Source organism: Protopterus annectens, chromosome 1.part2 (assembly GCF_019279795.1).
Source record: "Protopterus annectens isolate FY-2018-M chromosome 1.part2, PAN1.0, whole genome shotgun sequence".
NCBI lineage: Eukaryota > Metazoa > Chordata > Ceratodontiformes > Protopteridae > Protopterus > Protopterus annectens.
The window spans coordinates 402,354,456-402,378,823 of NC_056727.1; the positions used below are offsets into that span (position 1 = coordinate 402,354,456).

The following is a 24,368-nucleotide window of genomic DNA, read 5'->3' on the forward strand; positions in this document are numbered from 1 at the left end:
TCATATTTGCTCTGGCCATAGAAATACTTGCCATTTTAATACGTAATAACCTAAAGATAAGAGGTATAAATATATATGACCAATATATTTCTAAAATAATGATGTTTGCTGATGATGTCTTATTTACCTTACCCAACTCTAAGGAAGTGTTAGGTGAAGTGGATATAGTAACAACAAATTTCCAAAAAATCACAGGACTCTCCTTCAACAAATCTAAATCAAAATATTTATTATTAAATAAAAAAAGAACATACAGGTTCCAGTTAATCATATTATTGGAAGCCAAGTTTCAACTCTAAACTATTTAGGAATAGTCCTAGGCAAGAATATACAGGAAACCTTACAGCTTAACTATGCTGAAGCCATAGACTGAATCAAGACATTAGTAAGCAAATGGAATAATTTGTTTATAACATTTGATGATAGGTTACAACTGATAAAAATAGTTTTGTTATCTAAAATATTATATATAGCACAAGCCCTTATACTTCCACCAGGAAAGAAAATCGTTAAAGACATCACTTCAACTCTGATGAAATTCCTATGGTACCCCAAAAGAAATAGAGTGGCATATTCTCATCATATCAGAAAATGGGAACAAGGGGGTTAAAATTCCCAGAGATTGAAACTTATATAAAGGCATCTATAATTAAAATAGTGATGAATTGGATAAATCCTAGATACTCTTCCAATCAGAAACAGTTACACTCCATTATACTTCTTCTTCTTCTTTCGGCTTTTCCCGGTTAGGGGTCGCCACAGCGGATCACCTGTCCCCTCATGATTGGCAGTGGAGTTTTTACAGTGTCGAGTTGAGTTACACTCCATTATACTAATGAATGAAAATTGTTTATCAAAGAATGCTTTGGTAACTGACAAAGATAACAAGATATTGCACTATTTAAGTTTAAATTTACAGTATAGTACAACAAAATTAACTAACACTAATAAACAATATTTTTGATGTGTTTAGAAAATTTATTAACTCAAATTTAGATATAAAACTGTGGCATAGATTTTTAATACCATTTATTATTACAAGGGATTTCCCTGATAAAACACATAGACAGATTTTTGGTTTATGGGAAAATAATAACCTATTTTGTTGGTTGCAATGTATTGAAAACCAACAAGCTTTGAACACACAAAGTATATTGTCAACTTATGGCTTATTCCCTAATGACTGGTTGGTTCTTCAGAGTGTCACAGCATACACTAAGGATCTGTGTAGAATAATACATAACTCATCCTTCAAAACCGTACGAAAAATTATAAACTGGATTTTTGGAATTCTATATAATAATATCAATGTTAAGAATGAATTATCATATCTATATAACACTTTGTCTATAAGACAACTCCTAAAGATTCTTACTGGCAATATCTAACTAAAGGGTTTCAAGTATCATTATCAATGGAAGATAAAACAAACATTTTATTTTCAGTTAAACTAACTTCTTACTCACAATTCTGGAGGATTTTTCGTTGGAAATTTCTAAACAGATCCTTTTTGACACCTGAGAAACTCTCAGAAATGAACCCTTCAAACAGCAAGTTATGTTGGAGATGTCATCTGTCCACTAATGCTGACTGGTCTCATATTTTTTTATGACTGTACTAATATTAAACCATATTGGAATGAGATTAACAAATTTCTTCTAGCTATCTATACTGATATATTTGTTTTGACAAAGTCTTTAATATTATTGAATGTTGTTAATAGTAATAATATGAAGAAAGATTACCTGTATTTGTTATGGACAATGTTAGCAATAGCCAGAAAATGTATAACTAGAAGATGGAACTCTAATGTAGCACCCACAATGGAGGAATTCCTATCGTCACTGAAGAAATGCATACTAATGGAGAAAAGAACTAAAGAGTTAAGAACTTTTCCTAAGCCATTGGTTAATAGTCCGTGGAGGAAAGTTTTGAATTTGATTGATACCCTACAGATGGAACCAAACTCTTCCTAACTATCATAGTTTATATATTAACTTATTATTTAACTACAAATGTTTTTATCTGAATCCTTTTTGTCAGGCTAAATGTACATACTGTAAATAGCTATTGAATGTTATGAATGTATTAAATTACTGTGTTATTTCATTAAAATAAAAATCATTTGAGTAAAAAAAAAAGTTCAGTGCATTTTGTAACCTCATTTCAGGCACCTACACATAAGCCTCAATGAAATGATAAAAGCTGTCAAAACATTGAATTAGCTGTGGACACCTGGACCACTGTTAGTTATAACAGACAACACTAAGTTTATGTAATACATAAACAGACAAGGGGGAGCTAGATTGCCCCCCCCCCCCCTGTGCAGACTAACCATGGTGGCTTGGTACCTCAGCTGACACTTCAACACAGTCTTTCCCTACAGGCAACTTACAATGCTCTTCATATGGCTCACTGATTCAGTAGCCTAAGATATATGGGTTACATCCTGTTAAGGATATAACAGCCAGCCAGTTCAAAAGCTTCAGGGCACCTCCCATGTACCAAAACAATCAGTCAGCTCAAATTGAGCTAACTAAAAGACAGGTTTTGGCACCAAGCCCCTCTAAGCTTTCCTGCTGTTGAAGAGAGTGTTCTTGTACAGGCTTTTGAGGATTGACAGTCAGCTAACGCTAGTCTATTGCTGGGCAGATAAGTTCCCTTTGGGGAAAAAAAACTTCCACTTTATTTTTTATGTCACAAACTGTACTTTTACAGAGTATTATTTCCACAAACGTGCTGTGTTTAGTGGCAGCAAGCCTGACTCTGTTTTGAACACTAGTAACCTGTACTTTTTGTCAGCAGTAGAGCAGTTTTGAAACTGGATAGAAGTTGCATTTTATAGTCATCTGATTAGCTGCATCTGGATGCCATTGTAGAGTAAAACAGATGAACATGTGAAAGCTTGAGGTGAAGTAAATCTTTCTTTTTTTTAATGTTTTACTGAAATTGATACCATTTTTAACCTATGCTGAAATTGATGCCATTATGTGATGACACTCATTACTGGAGAGCTATATGGCTTTTATTTAACAACACATTCTTAATATATATATTTTGTTTTCCTTTGTGATTAATCTAAACATGAGCCAATACTGATGGATTTACTACACATCAGCAAGTCAAATGGCATCAGAAATACACAGTCTAGGGACCTAAATAAACCACTTCTGCAACATCAACATGATGGTTTCGTGGTGCAGGCATATTTCGCAGAAGATACCATTGCTATTGAACAGACTCACAGTCCACATAAAACAAAGTTCATCCCTGTCCACTTTCACAAGCAACTTAAATCTGTGGATGGGAAATAGAAAATTTATACCAGAACTGCCACCTTGTACTACTAATGGACAGATGCAGCCCCTAAATGCTTTATCCCATGCATGGGTTCCCTCAAATTATCTAGGGTATGATCATAGTTATTCTTATTAGGGGTAGTATATAAGTATCGATCATAGGATGGAAAAGGCCAATCTATAACCAAATGTGATAGGTAATTTTGAACACAAAAAAGGGAAATTAGCCAGACTTAAAATGGCCCACAAGGGCAGCTAGCCTAGTACTTACCTATAAAGCTATGAACTTATTAGGATGCCATTGTTTAGTATTAATTACTTTGGTTGTTACTCATAAGTTTTTTTAATTTAGTTCAGATATTATAAATAGTATTTTAATTTAGTCCATATATTAAATATTGTAAGTGAATATTTAAACATCTAATTCATTTAAACAGTTACTAGCTAACTTATTTATATTTTAGGTACTCCGGATATTATCGGCATATGGTGGCGACCTAGGTATTATCAGCATGGATGGCAACACACCACTGCATTATGCTGCAAAAGGTGGTTTTGCTGATTGCTGCAAGTTCATAGCTCAAAGAGGTACAGTACTCATTGATCTGGGTTTTGTTTAAAGATGTCTCTGCATTATGTGATCATCACTTATTAAATGATTATGTACCACTGAATGTCTACTTTCATTTCTGATTTAATTGATGTTAGTTTTATTGGAATTTAAAATATTAATTTATATGAAACCGCACATTCTGCTATAATGAAATTACCAAAGCACATATTTGAAATAAAAAAAGTCACTGTTAAGCTAATAGCTATACTCTTGCTTGAGTTGTTATCCTTCTTGGGTTATGGAGTTGTCCCCAATGCACTGGGCTGATAATTTTATAAAATGAATGGGAATGTTAGTCCCACCACAACAGGAGTTTGAATTTTCTGGAGAAGCGCATCCAAGAATCTAAAAGTATTGCAAACACAGAGGAGAGCTCAAATTAAATAAAAAAAATATTTTGTAAAACGCATGGGCAGTCAATTGTACAAAAATGCATTCTGTTAACAAATATATGTTCTTTAATTAAGGAGAATATAGAAATATGTTATAAAGACCCATGCAGTAGAAGAAAATAAAGAGCCGTATAGGAGAGATGGATGCAGTAACACATTACAGATCAGAAAGAATAATTTTGCTCTACTTTATGGAATGGAGAAGGGAACCTGCCATAAAAGAATAGAGATAAAGAACCAAGAAGATAGTGTATGCAAACGTTTTGCAAATGATGAAAGGAAGAATTGCAGTCAATGGAAGGGGAAAATAACTGTCATCCTGTATTATTAATATTCTAGAACTCTGTTTCAGTAGATCTCCATTAGTAGTTTACATTTCAAATATTTTTTAAATGTAGGTATCATAATCACTTCTTTTTGTTATGCAGTTTATTTCAATGTCCATGCCAATAAAATTAAGTATATTATTTAGTACAACTAAGAAGCATGCAGAAAATAGCACGTGATTGCCCATGTTTCTTTTTACATAACAACTTCCTTATCATTCTCTTAATTACCACAAAGTTGTGTGAGACTCACTGTTATACTGGAATACTCATTTTACTATCATGGTACTGTAAAAAATATTAGGTGAAATTCCAAAAAGTTTTATACCAAGCTACTCTGATTTTTTAAGTCATTAAAGGTGCAGTATAATATTCTTGGAGTATTTAAAGGGGAATGTAACAAACAGAGCTCACGTGTAATATGCATATGAACTGCAACATGACTATAAGGATTTATGGGTAATGCACTAATGCAGTATGGCAGTGTGTGTTGGTTTTGCTTACATTATAGTTACACACACACACACACACACACACACACACACACACACACACACACACACACACATACACACACGCATACACACACACACACACACACACACACACACACACACACACACACACACACACACACACACACTTATGGACAACATAAAATGTCAGGAAAAATATGCACCAGTGTCTTCAGAGGAGGCATGTGGATGGCATGCTGCTATTGAGGCAGGCTATTCCTGAAGCCTTGTTGCAACCCATATCAATTAATATTGGCCAGAGCAGGTGATTGTACAGTCACAATACTGGGAGGCATGTGGAATCACCTAAAGAGATGCTCATGCCTAACGCCTCACAATGCTCTTCTCAATGATGTCAGCATACCGGGGGTTGGGCCTTGTATTATTGTGTTACATCATCCTCTGTGAGCAGCACTTTTGGCTCCCAAATTCACTGTTCTCCTGCACTCTGTCTTTTCCAGTCCATACAAGTTGGTGCACTTGGACTGGGGAAGTTACTGTATGTACTTGGGTGATGCTGTATAACCATACTTTAACAGAATGGAGAACTAAGGAGAACCACACTTCTTCAGAAATCATCACATCCAACAGAACCACCACAGATTTGCAAAAAAGCAAAAAATCATACACTTAGGATGAGCCGGATAAACATACATCTGATATCTGCTAATATGTGGAGGTCAGAGAAGTATGACTACATATCTATACAGGAAAAATGCAGAGGCCCTGTAAGCAAAACTATGCAGGTAAAAGCTGCACTCTCTAAAGCCAAAAACACAGCATCCATGGGACCGGACAACATCCCAGGCTGCGTTTTACAAGAACTTCAGAATGAACTGGCTCCCCACTTAAGCACCATGTTCAATAATAGCCTTACATCAGGCTTTGTGCCCACTGAATGGCGCACAGCAACAGTTATTCCACTCCACAAAGGGGGAGCCACCACTGATCCTGGGAACTATCGACCTATTAGCCTGACGAGCCTGGTCTGCAAGGCCATGGAACGTATCATCATGGAACTCATAAACAAAGACATTGGTAACCTCCAAACTCTGGATCCCACCCAATTCGGGTTTGTGAAAGGCAGATCATGCCTCCTGAACCTGATCGACTTCTTTGAGGCAGTCACCAAAGCTGTGGATGAGGGTAAAGTGGTTCACACAGCCTATCTTGACTTCGCCAAGGCTTTTGACACCATCCCCCATTCTGGAATTATAGCTAAACTCACTAAACTAGGTATAAATCCCTATGTCACAAGATGGACTGCCAACTGGCTCACTGACAGAACCAACACTGTAAAAGTTGCAGACTCCAAATCTGACCTCAAAGCAGTGACAAGTGGAGTACCACAGGTTTCCGTCCTGAGACCTCTCCTGTTTGGTATCTACTTCTCTGAAGTACAGGCTAACACAGAAGGTCTCTGGCTAATGAAGTTCGCAGATGACTGCAAACTAGGAGCCATAGTCAAGTCCCCATATGATGTGGACATCCTACAGAAGGGTATCACTGAGACAGATGCCTGGTGTCAGAGCCATGGCCTCAAGCTCAGTGCCAAAAAGTGCAGTGTCATCCCCTTTGGTAAAAACTCTCTACCCATGAACTACCACATAGGCAGCAATCTACTTAACACCGAATGCATGATAAGAGACCTTGGGAACCAGGTGGACAGTAGTCTCGTCTTTGATAGTCACATCGCCACAGTAGTCAGGAAGTCCTTCTATGTGGCACACCTCATCATAAAAGGGTTCTCATCCAGGAAACAAGAGGTCATTGTTCCCCTCTACTCGTCACTCATTAGACCCATTATAGAGTACAACGCCCCTTTTGGAAAGTACCTCACAAGACATCTGCAGCAGCTGGAAAGGCCACAAAAGTACCTCACAAAGAGGATTACTGGCCTCAAACAAATGCCCTACACTGACTGCCTCAAAAAACTCCAGCTTTACTCTGTAGCATATCACCTATTCTGAGGTGATCTCTGCCTAACATATAAAGCTATGTCAAACCCAGAGCAATTGGACATGCTACACCTAAAGAAATCCTAATCCCTTCGAGCTACACACTCTACGGACCTAAACCTTGCCATCACAATAAACAGGACACGCTGGAGGGATAGATTCCTGTCCCAGAGACTTCCTATACTCTGGAACAAGCTACCCATCTGGGTCAAGCAAAGTTCTTCATTAGCACTCTTCAAGAAAAATCTTGATGAGTGGATGGGAAATAGGAAATACACCCCGGGGATCACTTCTGTGTCTCTGCTGGACAGTGGCACAGGAAAATAACTTTCTTGGGTGGCGTAAGCTATGGAACCTTGCTGGCTAGGTTTACATAAGCCCTTGGGCCGATAGCCTTGTACCTACCTATGAACCTATGAACTTATGAACCTATGTGTAGAATACTGAATAGTGTAATGCAATGTGGGACATAGAGTTGATGCTGGGTTAAGCATGTTAGGAATGCAAGTACTGTGCACACACGTTAACTGTAACAACATGGCTAGTTTCAGTAGCTGTACTAACCAGTATCTCATACAATTATGAAATGCTTTGTCATGCTGGTAAAATGTAAGGAGCTAGGCAGTATGATTAGCAAATAGTCCAGTCACCCATGAGTACTTGTTGCATATATGGCAGGAGACAAGTAATACTGGGTTTAGCCCAGTAGTGGCACACAATATATTCAACATGCATTATGTTAGCTCAAACAGTTTAGCAGCCATATTTACAGTGAATATTATGGATATATAAAATAATAGGTTGTTTGTTCTTTTTCATTTGTAGATGCGCTGTATTGTAAGTTTTTTGGAAGTGTCTGTAGTCATTTGACTACTGTATCATGGGTTTGATGTAATCTCATGTCTGCATTGTAAGATGAATGGCAGCTGTATACTACTGACATAGTTAAGGTGCTGCTGTTGGATGTGTGCAGTTGCCACTAATGCTTGTTTCCTGAATGTATTAAATTATTGTGTTATTTCATTAAAATAAAAATCATTTGAGTAAAAAAAAAAAGTTCAGTGCATTTTGTAACCTCATTTCAGGCACCTACACATAAGCCTCAAAGAAATGATAAAAGCTGTCAAAACACTGAATTAGCTGTGGACACCTGGACAACTGTTAGTTATAACAGACAACACTAAGTTTATTTAATACATAAACAGACAAGGGGGAGCTAGATTGCCCCCCCCCTCCCCTGTGCAGACTAACCATGGTGGCTTGGTACCTCAGCTGACACTTCAACACAGTCTTTCCCTACAGGCAACTTACAATGCTCTTCATATGGCTCACTGCTTCAGTAGCCTAAGATATATGGGTTGCATCCTGTTAAGGATATAACAGCCAGCCAGTTCAAAAGCTTCAGGGCACCTCCCATGTACCAAAACAATCAGTCAGCTCAAATTGAGCTAACTAAAAGACAGGTTTTGGCACCAAGCCCCTCTAAGCTTTCCTGCTGTTGAAGAGAGTGTTTTTGTACAGGCTTTGAGGATTGACAGTCAGCTAACGCTAGTCTTTTGCTGGGCAGATAAGTTCCCTTTGGGGAAAAAAACTTCCACTTTATTTTTTACATCACAAACTGTACATTTACAGAGTATTATTTCCACAAACTTGCTGTGTTTAGTGGCAGCAAGCCTGACTCTGATTTGAACACTAGTAACCTGTACTTTTTGTCAGCAGTAGAGCAGTTTTGAAATTGGATAGAAGTTGCATTTTATAGTCATCTGATTAGCTATGCTCCTTTGACTTTGCTATATGTTGCGATGTTTATGGAAAGCAATACTGTAATATGGTAAGTTGACGGCATGTGACCCCAAATCAAGTAACTGTATAAAGGATGCACCCTAACAGTGAGACTCTGAGATAATAATCAGTTTTCTATTGGTACACAGCTTAAGGATGCCACCACCATAATTTGCATATTACCCAGGAGTCATTGTCACATAGCTAGAATAATGCTGTTTATAATTTTAGTTATCTAGGATAGTACTATGTATCCCCAGCTTAGGGATATATAACTGTAAATATGGAAACTGTCCATATAAGTTCATAGGTTGGTACTGGGCTATCTGCCCGAAGGCATATATTAGCCCAGCCACATTGTGCGGTATTCACCGCCCCTTTAGTAGTTCCCTAGACCCTTGTACTAGCAGCTAGTACCCTTGGCCCCTATCTAGTAGTGCTGTTGGTGTGATCCCCAGTGTGAACTTTCTGTTACCCATCCACTCATCAAGGTTCCTCTTGAAGAGTGATAGTGAGGGGCTCTGTCTTATGTAGATCGGGACCCTGTTCCATAGTAAGGGAAGTCTTTGCGAAAGGAATCTATCCCTCCAGCATGTTCTGTTCATTGTTGTGTTGAGGTTTATATCCCTAGAGCGTGTAACTCGAGTTGATTTGGTTTTGCTAAGATGGAGCATGTTCAACAATTCTGGGTTGGACATGGCTCTGTATGTTAGACAGAGATCACCTCTGAGAAAGCGATATGCAACAGAGAACAGTCTTAGCTTTTTCAATCATGCTGTATAGGGCAACTGTTTGAGGCCAGTAATCCTCTTGGTTAGGTACCTCTGTGGTCTCTCCAGCTGCTGGAGATATCTAGCCAGGTACATTCAAATTGGTGCATTGTATTCAATAATGGGTCTGATGAGAGAAGAGTAGAGGGGCACCATTACATCCTTAGATCTTAAATCAAACCCTTTTGTGATCAGATGGGTCACATAGAAGGATTTTCTAACCACTTTGGCAACATGGTTATCATAGGAAAGCTGACTATCTACTTGGGTCCCTAGATCCATTATTTCTTCTTCAGATTTCAGGGGATTACCTCCTATGTTGTAGTTTGCGGGTACTCTGTTTTTTCCAAAGGGGATTACTACACATTTTTTTGCATTTAGCTTGAGACCATGGCTTTGACACCATGCATCAGTCTCATTTAGGCCCTTCTGGAGGATCTCCATGTCAGCCGGAGACTCTATTATAGCACCCAGTTTGCAGTCGTCCGCAAACTTAGGCAGCCACAGCCCTTCCGTGCTTGCCTGTACTTCTGAGAAGTATATGCCAAACAGGAGGAGCCCCAGGACAGAGCCCTGAGGCATGCCACTCCTTACTGGTCTGGATTTGGACATAGATCCCGTTACTCTTACTTTATGGGATCTGTCTGAGAGCCAGTTTGCGATCCATCTTATGATGTAAGGGTTTATGCCCAGGCTGGTAAGCTTATCAGTAATACCTGAATGGGGAATAGTGTCAAATGCTTTAGCAAGTTCAAGGTAAGCCGTGTGTACCTCCTTTCCCTTATCTATAGCCTGAGTAACTGTCTCAAAGAAATCCACCAGGTTCAGGAGGCATGATCTGCCCTTGACGAAGCCGAACTGTGTGGGGTCCAGTGACTGGAGGTTCCCAATCTCTCCATTTATGAGTTCCATAATGATTCGCTCCATAGCCTTACAGATCAGACTGGTCAGGCTTATTGGTCGGTAGTTCCCAGGGTCAGTTGTGGCCCCACCCTTGTGAAGCAGGACCACCGTTGCCATGCGCCATTCTATGGGCACATATCCTGTGGAGAGGCTGAGACTGAACAGGGTATTAAGATGCACATGTACTCTGCAGTCACCATGGTTATAGTTCCACAATGAAAATACTTATATTAGTATTAGATACTATAAAGCCTTTTTTGAATTGAGCTCTGATACTTAATATCTTAGTGTGTTGTAAAGTATACTGTTATTGGTCAGTTCAAAGTAGAACAAGGTAGCAGACATTCTCTGTCTAGTCTGTATTAAATATCATTTTCCCATCAACCATTTTTTTCATCTTGTCTGAATGATGTTTATCCGCTGTTAACATACACGAAACATGACATGAAAGAACATCATATGACAAATACCATTTATAAAAAGCTTTTGATTAGTAATAAAAATGTGATTTTTAAGTGCCCTTAAAGTTTTATTTTAATTATATGCAATGTTCATTTCAATTGTAGTGGAAATACTGTATGCATGTGCTGTGCGTGCATGATATACTGTGCTCCAGTATAGAGACATCAAAGTACACTCTGAATACACATTCAAATACAGTTGTTAAAGAGATCTTATATAATACACGCACCTGACAAGAACTCATAGGTAACATACAAATTGTAACTGAACATATCTGACAAATTGCACCAACTTTAATTTGAACAGCCTGCCAAAACAACGTGAGTTATTAAATGCAGAATGGGACAAAAGTATGACAGAGAATGAAAATCCAAATTGTTCTATGATAATTAGTACTGCAGGGATACTAGAGTAATACACCAGAATATCATCATTATCATTATCATGATCATCAACTCCAATTTTTCCCATTTTCTTCATATGTTTGGGGTGTCGTTCAACTGTTGCCATCTTTCTCAGTTCAATGTCATTGTCCTACTTTCTTCAGTGGTGATGCATGACTGTTGCAATTCTTCTTTCACATAATCCATCCATCTCTTTGCTGGTTATTCTCATTTCCTCTTGCCTTCTTTTTGTCTCTCCAAACACTTTTACACCTGTTTACCTTCTGCTTTCCTGAACATGTGCCCGAACCACTTAATCCCTTCTCTTTGACCTTGCCTACAATTGGAGCTACTTTGGCTTCTGGTCTGACATCCTAATTTCTTCATCTGTCTCACACTATGCATCCTAACACCCATCTCAGGCACCTTATCTCCATTACCTCTAGCTTCCACAATTATTCTGCCTTCACTACCCACATTTTTGTATTCTGCAGTAATACTAGTCACACCACTGTTTTGTATTCCTTACTTTTAAGCTTCTTCAGCATTCTTCTGTAACATGCTACCCCTGATAGTCTGTGCCAGAAGGCTGTAGCCCCTCTGATTCTAGTTTAGACCTCCTCATTCAGACTTTCAATCTCCTCACCATCCTTTGCAGATACTTGAAGCTATAAAACTGAAACCTGTTTGACTTTTTTCCCTTCTGTCTAAGTTTACAGCTTCTGCTTCTGGTTTTCTTCATTTGCTGCCATGACAAATGTCTTGTCTTTACTTAATTCCATCCCTTGTGCCTTTAGTTATGTATTCATTTCCTTATCATTTGCTGAAGTTCTTGTTCAGGGACTGTAATGCCACACCATCTGTATACAGCAGTTTTGTTGATCTGCCTTTCTGACCTATTTGCTAATGAGGTCCATCACCAGTATAAAAGCAGTGGTCTCAGAGTTGAACCCTGATGCACAGCTACTCTCACTGGGAATCCCAATGTGTGTCCAAACAATGTTCACATGTTTGTCATTGAGTCCTTGTCCATAGTCTGAATTAATTTTGCCAATGCTTTTGGGACTTGAAACCATCACAGGACTCCACAAATTTGCTTTCAAGGGACCTTATAATATGCTCTCTCAAAAAAAAAAAATGCCCATTTGAATTCTTTCTTCATCTTTAGCTTCTTTTCAATTATTTGTCTCACTGCAATCACTAGGTTGGTTGTACTGCATCCTGATTTGAATCTGAACTGCTTATTTCCCAACTTACTTCATACTATTCTGCATATTTGTTTATCGTCATCATCCGTAGCACTTTCCTGTTATATAATTATAGAGCTTAATAACTCTGTAGTGCCCACAGTTGTGAATGCCCCCTTTGTAATTGTACACTGGCTCTAGACTGCTTATTATCCAGCATCTGTGATGTGACTTTCTGTCCATACTGCTATGAGTACCCTCAGAAGCTTTTTCTCTACTTCTCCCAACACCTTTTTCATATGTGCCATGACCTCATCTGAGCCTGCTGATCTCCTTGACTTTATTTTCCTTAGTAGTGTTCTACTTCTTTTAAGGTGGGCTTCACTTCCTCTTTCATTGTAAGCTGTGTCTATGGCAGTACAGCTTGTGCAGGATTTTCTTCATTCAAGAGCTGCAGAAAGTTCTCCTCCCATCTGACTCTGAAGTCCTGTGACTAGTGAACAGGCTGTTTCTGGCATCCCTACTATAGTAATACAACAGAACAAAGTTCTTTTAGTCTCAAGCTCTAACACGTATGTACATCCATTAACTGTAAACATGTTGTCCACATCTAATAAGAGGGAAATACATGATGTTCATCATTAGATCACTGTTGAAGTAACCTAAGCTATATGGGATGATCTGCCAAGGATCGGACCAGCTGGCCAGCTTTGAAAGCCTTAGGGCACCCACCATGCAGCTGAGTCACTGTAAAGATTGAGGAGTGCAGTATGAAATCAGTGACTAGAGTGCTGATACTTCATAACTTTCTTACCGATAAAGTGCACTCTTCCCTTTGGGCTTTGAGTGATTAATGGTTGGCTAGTACTTCACCAAAGCTGTGGGAGTACCGACCACTTCCTCATTTTTCGTGAAGAAAAGTCGATGTTCCTCATATTGATCACAGCTGCAATAATCTATGCTATATGGGTTATATCCTGCATCGGATATAACAGACAGACAGCTTCCAAAGCTTCAGGACAGCTTCCATCCACCCAAACCATCAGTCAGCTTGAGCTGAGCTGATTAAAAACACAGGTTTGGGTTTCAAGCCCTTCCAAGGTTTCCAGCTTTTGAGAAGAGTGGTACTTTGCAGGCTTTTGAGGATCAACAGTTTGGTAATGCTGTTCTATTATTATGCAGATAAGTTCCCATCAGTGTAAACCTTCCACATTATGTTTTAATTATTTAAACTTAGTTTTGTGTGAAAAATAGCTACTTTTAAGCTACAGAAAAGTAATTTTAATTGACTGCCATGTTATTTTCATGTACACATAAACAGGCACTCACTTTTTTAATTTTGTGGTAAAAAGAAGTTACAATTTGTTAAATACTAAGAGAAACTGTGATTATTTTATTTTTTGTGGCCGGGGAATTCTTTAAAGTGCTTTTTGCTCTGTTTTTATGGGAAAAGTGACTTTTAGCTATTTTCCTGTTTTACCTGTTTTATCTATTTGTTTACTAGGCTAATGACCACAAGGTCCTTTTTAAGCCTAGCCATGCTAATAAATCGCTGACTAGTTCTGGTAAGTGTAAGCAAGGTTTGGGAGATGAAACATTTATAAGTAAAGGCTTGGGGGATGAATTATGTGCAGGCTGCCTGTTTCCATTAGAGACATAGGTACCAAACCAAGGATGACTTTCCTGTTCCTAATCCAATTGTCCAAGTTACACTTGAATTAGCTTAGGGAAGAATTCTGCTTCACATGGATGGGGAGCCTGTTCCAGATTAGGGGTAGTCTTTGGTATACATATCTGCCCCTCTAGCAGGTCCGGTTTATATCACAGACAAGGTTTTAGTCTTTAGAAGAGGTAATTCTGATGCTGTTTGTTTTGTGGATGTACAGGAGGTCAGTCATGGTGGGGTTTGACACTGCTTTGTATGCCAGGCATAGATCTCCCCTCAACAGCCTGTAGGAGACAGATACAATGATAGAGCTTTGAGGCTGTCTGTACAGAACATATTTCTTATGCTCTGTATTCTTTTAGTGAGGAACCTCTGTGGACATTCCACTTGTCGGTTGTGCCTGGTTAGATACATAACAATGGGTGCATTGCACTCAGTGATAGGTGCGATGAATGCTAAATACAGTGAAACAATGATCTACATATGCCTAGATGCCATACCTTTGTTTATAAGTTGCATGACAGAATGATTCCCTCACTACTGTAGACCCATGATAGTCAAATGCTAGATTATTGACTATATGTGTCCCTAAGTCCCTGACTGCTGGTTTGACTCTTAGGGGTGTGTTGTCAATACTACAGATACCAGTGGTGAATGACTTCTTGAAGGATGATATTATGTATTTTTTGGCATTTAGTTTTAATCCATGGCTCTGACACAAGTTATTTGTCTGTGTCAGCCCCTGCTAGAGAACATTAGTGTCAGTGGAGGATTCTATGATGGCTCCTAATTTGCAGTCTTCTGCAAATTTGGTCAGCCAGAGACCCTTGACATTGGCTTTGATTTCAGAGAAATAAATGCCTAAAAGGAGTGTCCCTGGACTGATCCATGAGGGACTCCACTTGTTACTGTCCTCTTTGTAGAGGTGGACTCACCAACTGTTGCTGCTAAGCTTCTTCATGAAACAAGCACCATTTCTGGTTGCATGATGGAGCAAACTACTGGTCCTCAAGTCAGATATTCGTAAAGCCACAAAAAGAAAAAAATTACTAAGCAACCTTTGCCATTACAGAAGGTTAGGAATTTGACTCAGCTACAGTGAAGTAACTCTACTGTCACCAAGGCTGATTCCTCTAACCACTCATCTTTTTACTTGGACCCCTTTGGTGCTGTCCATGCAGCCACCATGGGTTAGGCATGTTCTCTGCTGCTGTTGGTGTTCTCTCAGTGAACAATGGAGAGACACTTTGGTTAGACATGAGAGATGGGGCAAAGAATGTGTGTTATTGCTTAGCCAAAATGTTGTGTCCATCCCTGGGGAAGCTCTTGCTGGCAATTATAGGTTTGTTTGCTTCAATGTTTTTGTCAAAAAGAGAAACAAAACTAAACATTTAACTTCTGTTTTGTCAGTCTCTCTGGACAGGAGTAATTTATTGGGCTTGGCTGAGGGTCTTGCATAAGCTATTGACCTTTGTTGTAAGTTGGCTTCTGTTAAATGGATTCCCTTTTCCCTGAAGAGGTTCAAGATTTGGAATCCCTTGTGAGGGATTCACTTTCTCTGAGACTATTTCTAGAATGCACCAGTGTTTTCAGTGGAGAACACTGAGTTTCTCACTCCTTGGAAAATACTATGAATTGCTACAACAGAGATTCCTAAACCTTCACCCATCCACCACCTATCCAGTGCTGTCAGCATTGGAGGATGTGTTTGTCACAGCCTGTGGTTTCCTTGACAGCTAACCTATTGCACATAAGAAAGCAGATAGAATGTACAAACATCCTCAATGTTTCAAGTTTTTATACACCACTCCCAGACCTGACCCTACAGCTATAGCTATATTTAATCCAGCTACTGCAAATCATTTTGTTAATTAAAATTCTTCTCCTTCAGACAAGGATGGCAAAGCTGTTTCTAAGTTTGGGAAAAGTGTACACTTTACAGCTTTGATTTTTAGAATTCTGAATTGTCAGACTAATATATTAAAGTTTGTACTGATTAATTGTGAAAGTATGAAGAATTTTTTTATCCTTTGTTGACTGGGGTCCTACTAGGCTAGTATAGCCTGTTTTCAGGGGAGAACTGAGGTGGCATTTATACTATTAAGGGAAATTTGACCAGACCATCAGGGAACTTCCCCTGTGCTTCATTGGTTGAGCTTGGATCCCGTTTCACTGGTAGACTTCCAATCCAGGTGCAGTGGTGGCCTGGAGAAGCAGGGACAAAGAATGCTTGAGCCTTCAGGTGATAGCAGCAGTGAACTGATTGTGAAAAAGGTGGTCGAGTCTTTTACAGATGAACTGGATGTAGCAAAGGATAAAGGAGAAAAAGAGAAGGCATTTAAGCCTTTGGAACCTGTGGTTTATAGTGGCAGTGATTTAATAATCATGGAAAAAGTAGTAGAGCCTTCTGAACTGTTAGATGAAATTGTGGAAACAGCAGTCAGTGGGTTTATTTCAAACATAGTTGTTTGAAGATAATAAAGGACTGAAAGAAGGATGTGTTATTATGGGTCTATATTAGAACATCGAAGTGTTAAAACATTGAATGTTCTAATATCGACCCCTATTCAGCGAACGCTTGAAATAGCGAAGCTGCAAAACACCGAATATTTTCCTAGGGAAAGTATTCGGTGGGCCTTTTCTTCAGCTTTGCTATTTCCTCAACTGTGGTACGAAGGTGACAGACCGGGTTAAGGTAAGTGTGTGAATGGACCAAGGTAAGCTGAGTTCTGTGAAAGTTAGGGACCTTAGGGATAGGGAGAGGGTAAGGTGAGTGTGTGATAGTTAGGGACCTTAGGGTTAGGGAGCGGGTAAAGTGAGTGTGCAATAGTTAGGGACCATAGGGTTAGGGAGCGGGTAAGGTGAGTGTGCGATAGTTAGAGACCTTAGGGTTAGGGAGCAGGTAAGGTGAGTATGCGTTAGTTAGAGACCTTAGGGTTAGGGAGCAGTTAAGGTGAGTGTGGGTTAGTTAGGGACCTTAGGGTTAGGGTTGGGTTAAGGTACGTGGATAGCTAGTAGTGTATGTATGGTTTAGTGTAGGGTTCTGTGAAGTGTGTATGTGTGAATTATGTATTTTGGTGTGCATGTGCTTTGTGTGTTTTCTCGGAACAGCAAATTTTTTTCTCTTGGAAAAAATTAGCTGTTCTGAGAGTTTGAGTATATCACATTTCGAGATTCCAAGGTCGAGCTTATGGTGTTCGATATTTTGGAATTTCGATAATGTGATATAGGCCCATTATTATAACCCTCCAATTGTGAGGGTTGCAATATGATTTACTTAGAGACATGCTTTCAGCAAGTGAGCAAGAAAGTGATAAAGAATCATCATGGGGGACATTTTGGACAAAATACAACATGAAGAAGTACAGCACATAAATGGGAGAGATGTGATCAAGAAAAAAAAACATATGCAGATACATTGAAGTAGAGAACTGAAAAAGGGTGGAAAATGATTTAGAAGTCAAGCAAAAAAGAAGTATACAGTAAGGATTTATAATAAAGTAGATAAAGCAATAGAAAGATACAAGGTGTGGGACAATGTCATTTTACCTTTGGGTACAAAAGTGAATGAGGTAAGAGCATGTATTCATGTGTATAAAGAAACTTTTTGTGATATTATTTTTAAAAATGGGCATGTGATGGAAAATTTGGGGAATATGAAATAAAAAACTGCTGTCCTTGGAACTTGTATATCTTTAAGGCATTTAAGAGAGATACTAAAAAGAAATGACATATTCAGTACAGAACAGATGTTGCAAAAGAGAGTTTAAGCAGACATTTAAGTAAAATGCGTTGGACATTACTAAAGTATATGACACAGGATTATGGACTAAAGGGTGGGATTGTAATGCTGTAGTAAAATAGAAAATGAGAATATTATGCATATTCCGAGTATTATAAATGTTAAAGGGAAAAAAGTATTTCTTAAGTATTGGGGACAGACTAAAACCTGCTTTTATTTTGGTAAGTCTGATCAGACTTAATTGAAATTGTGATAAAAGGAAATATATTTGTTGAGAAATTGGACTTAATGCTAAAAAAATAGTGTTAAGATGCTATAAATGTAACAATATGAGGCATTTATGGATAAATGGATTGTGATCAAGGCAGAAATGAGAATGAAAGGGAAAATAAATAGTTGCTAAAATGTACAAAAAATAGTGCAAGAAGAAAAGGGAGAATTAAAAGAAAAGAAGGGAAAAGACTCAGAACAAAGTAATGAAAATCTTATAGACAAAAAACAAGAAAATGATATGGAAGAAGGTTAAGAAATAAGTAATGAAGAAGATGTAAGTTGGACATTGGTAGAAAGAAAAAAAAAAGAAATTGCTAGGTAAAAGATTAAGAGAAAGAAAAAGAAAATGTCCAGGAATTAAAAAAGAAAAGAAAAAGGGGGAAGGTTGAATGCTTAGTAATTAACAGAAAAGATATTAAAACAAACAGCAAGAGGAGATAGCTGTAGAACAGTGGCTGTTAATGTAAACAGTATAAAGAATTTGGTTAGGAGAATAAGCATTTTAGAATGATACAAAAGATTTGATGCTGATATCATACTTTTGGGAAATAAGAGATTTCTGACTACAAACTGAATATTTATGGGGAGGTAAATGATAAATTTTAGTAAGCTGCTCACTGATGAAATAACAAATATACTTTACAGTACTGCACTTTAGCAACTTGAGCTGTTACTAATAAAATAGCATATCTATGTAACAGATGACATGTACTATACGTTACTGCTTACAGCTTTTAATGTACAAGGTTTTCAATACAGATACGCATGATGATTCTCCATTTACCTCGGAACAAATGTGTTTCTACAAAATTCCAGACCTAACAAAGTATCATATCTAAAAACATTCAGTTTTACTGTCCTTTTATACATTTGTTTGTACCATTTGGATCCTGTTCATGAAAGCAATCTTTTAAAGTTAATACTTTTGGTATTTGCTTGATGTCATGCAGTCTACTGATAAGCTGATTTGTGTTCTGTTTCAAGGTAAATTATGTGACAACTTTTAAAACTTAGGGACTCATTCCTGTCTCCAGTCATTCTTGCACCTATGTTAGTCAGGAATTAGGGAGTTATTCTTATCTGCAGTTCTCCTCACAGCAGTAGTAGTCATGGAACAATTATCACACACAGTATGGCTGCCAAACATATACAGCAAATAACTACTGTACTTTTTTCCTGCTTTTCTACTTATTTTCAGCTAATAAAGTTTTAACCCTTTAATATATATATATATATATATATATGTGTGTGTGTTCCGGATGCTTGCTCGAATGAGCAAATGACCGAAACCCAAATGCCTGGGCAAACTTACGCGAAAGTGCTTTTTACCAAAGAAGCAATTCCGTGTAAGTATGCCTATTGCCAAGGCTGTACTACAGTGCAGGTAAGGGAAATTTCCCTTTTCCTCACTGTAGTGTGATCTCGGAGAGAGAATATTAAAGTAGGGGGTCGGTGGGGGGTGCAGGGGGGCTTTGCCCCCCTGCTAACATGTTAATGTAGTGTTTTTTTTTTTTTTTTTTTGTAACACACTTTAATGAAAGAGCTTTTTCGATAAAAGCGCTTTCGTTAAAGTGTGTTCGGTTATTATGGATTCAGACATTTGCTCATTCGAGCAGATGTCCTAGATCCATATATATATATATATATATATATATATATATATATATATATATTCTGATAAACAGAAATGTACATGCACTATTGTAAGTGTTTAAATGTATATATTCCAACAATTTCCCCTTTTGTTTTGAAAACACACAGAACAGTTTACATTGATATATATATCCTTTGGTCAGATCATAATTTTCATCATGATTTACAGAGAACACATTAGGAAACAAAACCTTTAGCTTTTTTTTGATGCAACAATTCACGTGTATATTACATAATTGAACTTTTAAAAGTCTGAATGTCATATACATACATACAAATGGTTCAAGCACGAGCATTAAGCCCTTCTAGCTTGCCAACATGCCAAAACACTTGTTCCCATAATAAATGTCCAGGCTGTTCTTAAAAATATCTAAACTAGTACTTGCTTTAATGTAATTTGGTAGTCTGTTCCAAGCATCAGCTACTCTGAAAGAGAATCAGTTTGTACACTTCTCATTCCTATAGAATCGTCTACATAGGTTATCTGATGACACCATGGTCAACATCATATGATCAAACTTTTAAAAGTTAGAAAATGTAATAAAAATAAAAAATAAACCAAAGAAAAACCTACCTGAATGGTTTAGGCAGGGGGGCTTGCCCACCTGCTCTTTAAATATACCAACTCTGAGATTGCACTACAGTGCAGAAAAGGGAAATCTTCCCATTCCGCACTGTACGGAGAATTCCTTTGAACCATGGTGGTGGTGCTGCGGTAGCATTGTCGCCTCACAGTAAGACGCTGTCCGGTTTGATTCTCAACTAGAGTGTCTTCTGCGTGGAGACATGCGTGAATGGGTGTACCTTCGTTGAAGGTTGTGCGTCAGGGCTGGTAACTTGGCATGTAAAAATCAACTACCAATCATTAGCGGACCGGAGTTCCGCTGTGGTGACCCCTAACCGGGAAAAGCCGAAAGACACAACAACAATGGAGATTTCCTTTGAAATGTTCGAACTTTCAAAAGTTCGATCATATGGTGTCAACCATATGATGTTCGAACTTTTAAGAGTTCAACAAAGTGATATAGACCCCACAATTCTGCATGGTTAATACAATGATAACAAGCAGTACTACCAGAATTGGGTGTATAATCCAGTCCAACAACTTTTTTTTCCCTTTTGCAGAACATCCTGTAAAAATATGCCACCAGTTATGAGCTGTGTCTGCTTAATTTTTTTCTTCTAACTTGACTAACTTATTTTTTACAATTACAGAATTTAATTTTTGAATTAGAATTGTTCTGTTAACTTTTTGCAATTGTTAAATTAACTGTTTGCTTTCATTTATGACTTCATGTAATGTTTCCAATGAAAATCCTGCATTAATCATTGACAATGCTTGTGGATTCCATTGCAAAGGCATTGCAACCTTGCTTTCTGGGGTAAACACATATGTGTCATTATGCCATGTCAGCTGAGTAATATTGTTAAGACAACCTACAAAAGGACGTTGTTTAGTAAATGTTAAACTTTGATTTGTTACAATACATACAAACTGTGGGGCTATCTCTGTAAACATTTCAAAACTAGAAGGTAAAATCGTCCATTTACATAAATTTACAGAATGTTGTAAAAAACATGGTTCATATACTGGTGAGTGCTGTCCACAGCACCAGTCCATTAGCTGTATGAGAACAATGTTCAGTTCTGTGAGTTCTGTTTTATAAATCAATATAATTTTCCTCTAACTGATGTAATCAATACTGGTGCGGGTAGAATGGTGGTCCAAAAACCAGTGGTAAAACTACAACTTGGCACATTACTTTTGAACTTGTTATATTATAATGTGTAACTTTTCCTGTAATATATATATATATATATATATATATATATATATATATATATATATATATATATACATATGGTTCTACACACATATTCATTATTGGACACTAATTTCATTTGCACTGAATTCTTCTGCATTTGTACATGCAAAGACTGCAAAATACATTTAGTCCAATCTACGAATTTATTAATATTAACATCAAACCCTAACGTGCTAATCAGAGAGTCATTAGAATGTTGCAAAAAGTCTTTTTGAAAATTCATATGTCTCTTCTGGGATGTCCATATAGTACGTAACCATTGTGCCTGTAAATGTACAATTTGTGAAATATCATGGCCTGTCAGTTTTAATCTGTTTGTCAATATCTGTATATCAATCAAGTGCAATGCACCTAAGCCTGTTAACACCCTCCCTAAAAGAATATTGTAGCATGCTTTTCATCTGTTACAGCCAGTAGTGTCAGGAAGGAATGAGATATCAACGTGTATTACTGTTTTTTGGCAGTTTTGTCCCACTACCGTACATGTCAATGGTACCCTGATTAATAATCTGCTGACTGAAAACTTGAACTGAAGAAACACGAAGGCACAGAAAGTCATGGGTAATCCAACAACCTTTATTCTGAAGCGCTTTTCGTCCTGCTCACTGGCAGGACTTCATCAGATAAAAAATACAGTCAAACCCCATTGTTAAATAATGAATGGGCGTTATTTTTTTTTTATTTACCTTCCCAGTTATTACCAACTTTACCCATTTACTTTTTAGTTAAGTCAATATAGGAGTGTGGCAATTTAGCGTACATGTTTATCATATTGTTTTTATTGTAAGAAAATTTTATAGCAGCAATCTTTGTTATTGTTGTCAACTTGTTACCTTTTGGGATTTATTATGTTTTACACAAAGGGGATATATTTTTTATACTTTATAGTTAACTCAGGTGTGGAACAAAAGAACAATACCCCTTTTAGATAGTTAATTGATGACTGATTCAATTGTAACGCCCATTCATTATTTAACAATGCAGTTTGACTGCATTTTTTATCTGATGAAGTCCTGCCAGTGAGCAGGACGAAAAGCACTTCAGAATAAAGCTTGATGGTACCCTGATTACTTGATCAGACATGGCTCTGAGATTATTATTAAAAGTTCTGATAATAAAAAGACAAGGTTGTCTCCCAATAATTACTGAATCGTTGATACAGACCAGTATATTTCCCTCACACAGTTTTATTTCATACCCTTCTGCAGTACTGTTTACACAGTCTGCATAAAATTGAAAGACTGCCCTTTCTCCTTGCAGTATGCAGCATTTCATAGCAGTATTGCTTTGTAAGGCTACATTTGCTTTACGTTGTGAAAGTTGGATATATATTTGTCCTCTAGCTGTCCTCCAGACTGTAACACTTTGGTCTAAGGAATGGTTTCCAATGTGACATACTTTGAGTTCTATTTGTAGTATCATTTACCCAGTATAACTTTATATTAGTAATATTACTTCTGTATAGCTTTTCATATGGAGTCTCTGCTATTCCTGGTGCTATTATATAATTGCAAAAAAGTATAAAAAGAAAAATAAATACTGGTTTAACTAACATGCTTAAATTTGCACATTTTTACATAATTATTTACATTCGCTGTTGTCTGCCTTTTACTCTTCTGTATTCCAAACAGGTGCACTTTAGGGAGCTTCATTTTCAATTTTTGAAAAGAAAATACATGAATGCATGTCACTTTTGTGACTTCATGTCTATACTTCTTTTAACTACTCTCATTTGATCTCTATGCACTACAACTGTTCTGTTTTTCTTTTTACCTTTTATTTTTTATACCAGTGGACCTATTTGTTCCACTACTTCAAAAGGTCCCTGCCAATTTGCTATCCCAGGGTCCTTCCATCTGGAACACTTTTACTAATACTTTTGATCCATTGGGAAGGTTTTCTTCCAGCGGTAATATTGGGACCTTTCTCCACAGATGGAAAGCTTGCTCTCTTGTACTGTAATCACATACTTTTGTAAGTTGTTTTAACAATTGCTGATGCTTACTGATTTCTAACATAGGTCTACCCCATGGTGTGTCAGAATCAAAAGGTAACTGTAATGGCATTTTTCTCCCTGTCATAATTTCATAAGGAGATATTCCTGTCCTACTGTTGGGTGTTGCCCTTATGCCCATAAAAATGCCTGGGAAATATTGCACCCATATGTTTCACTTTTCAAGACATGCTTTTTTGAGACGCTCCTTGAGTCTACAATTTATTCACTCTACAATTCTGTTTGACTGTGGGTGATAAGGCAAATGAAATATTTGCTGAATTCCTAACAGATTATACATTTGCTTTACTAAATTGCCAGTAAACTGATTCAATACTTCTTGGCCACCCCAGTGACAGAAAATATTTTTCCAAAAGGTTTCTGCCATTGCCTTTGCTGTTGAGAAAACATCCACTACTACTAGTAGGTATCTGTAACCTCCCTTTATTGTTGACAAAGTACCTGCATAATCTATTTGAACTGCATACCATGGCCCATATACTGGCTGTACCCACTGTAACTGAGTTTTTTTTTATTCTTAGCAGTTACCTGTAAGTAGATTAGACATTCTTCTACAATTAGCCTAAAAACCTTTTTTAAACTTGGGTTCCAGTATTTTTCTTTT

The 24,368-nt window shown here is 37.6% G+C and overlaps 1 protein-coding gene across 1 annotated transcript in view; it reads left to right on the plus strand.

Annotated features, from left to right (window-relative positions):
• ANKEF1 (ankyrin repeat and EF-hand domain containing 1) overlaps window positions 1–24,368 on the plus strand; it is a 1,352,638-nt gene that overhangs the window by 517,282 nt on the left and 810,988 nt on the right. Inside the window, exon 5 of the mRNA XM_044056684.1 lies at window positions 3,764–3,887. Coding sequence (XP_043912619.1) covers window positions 3,764–3,887 — 124 coding nt within the window. The remainder of the gene's footprint in view (window positions 1–3,763; window positions 3,888–24,368) is intronic.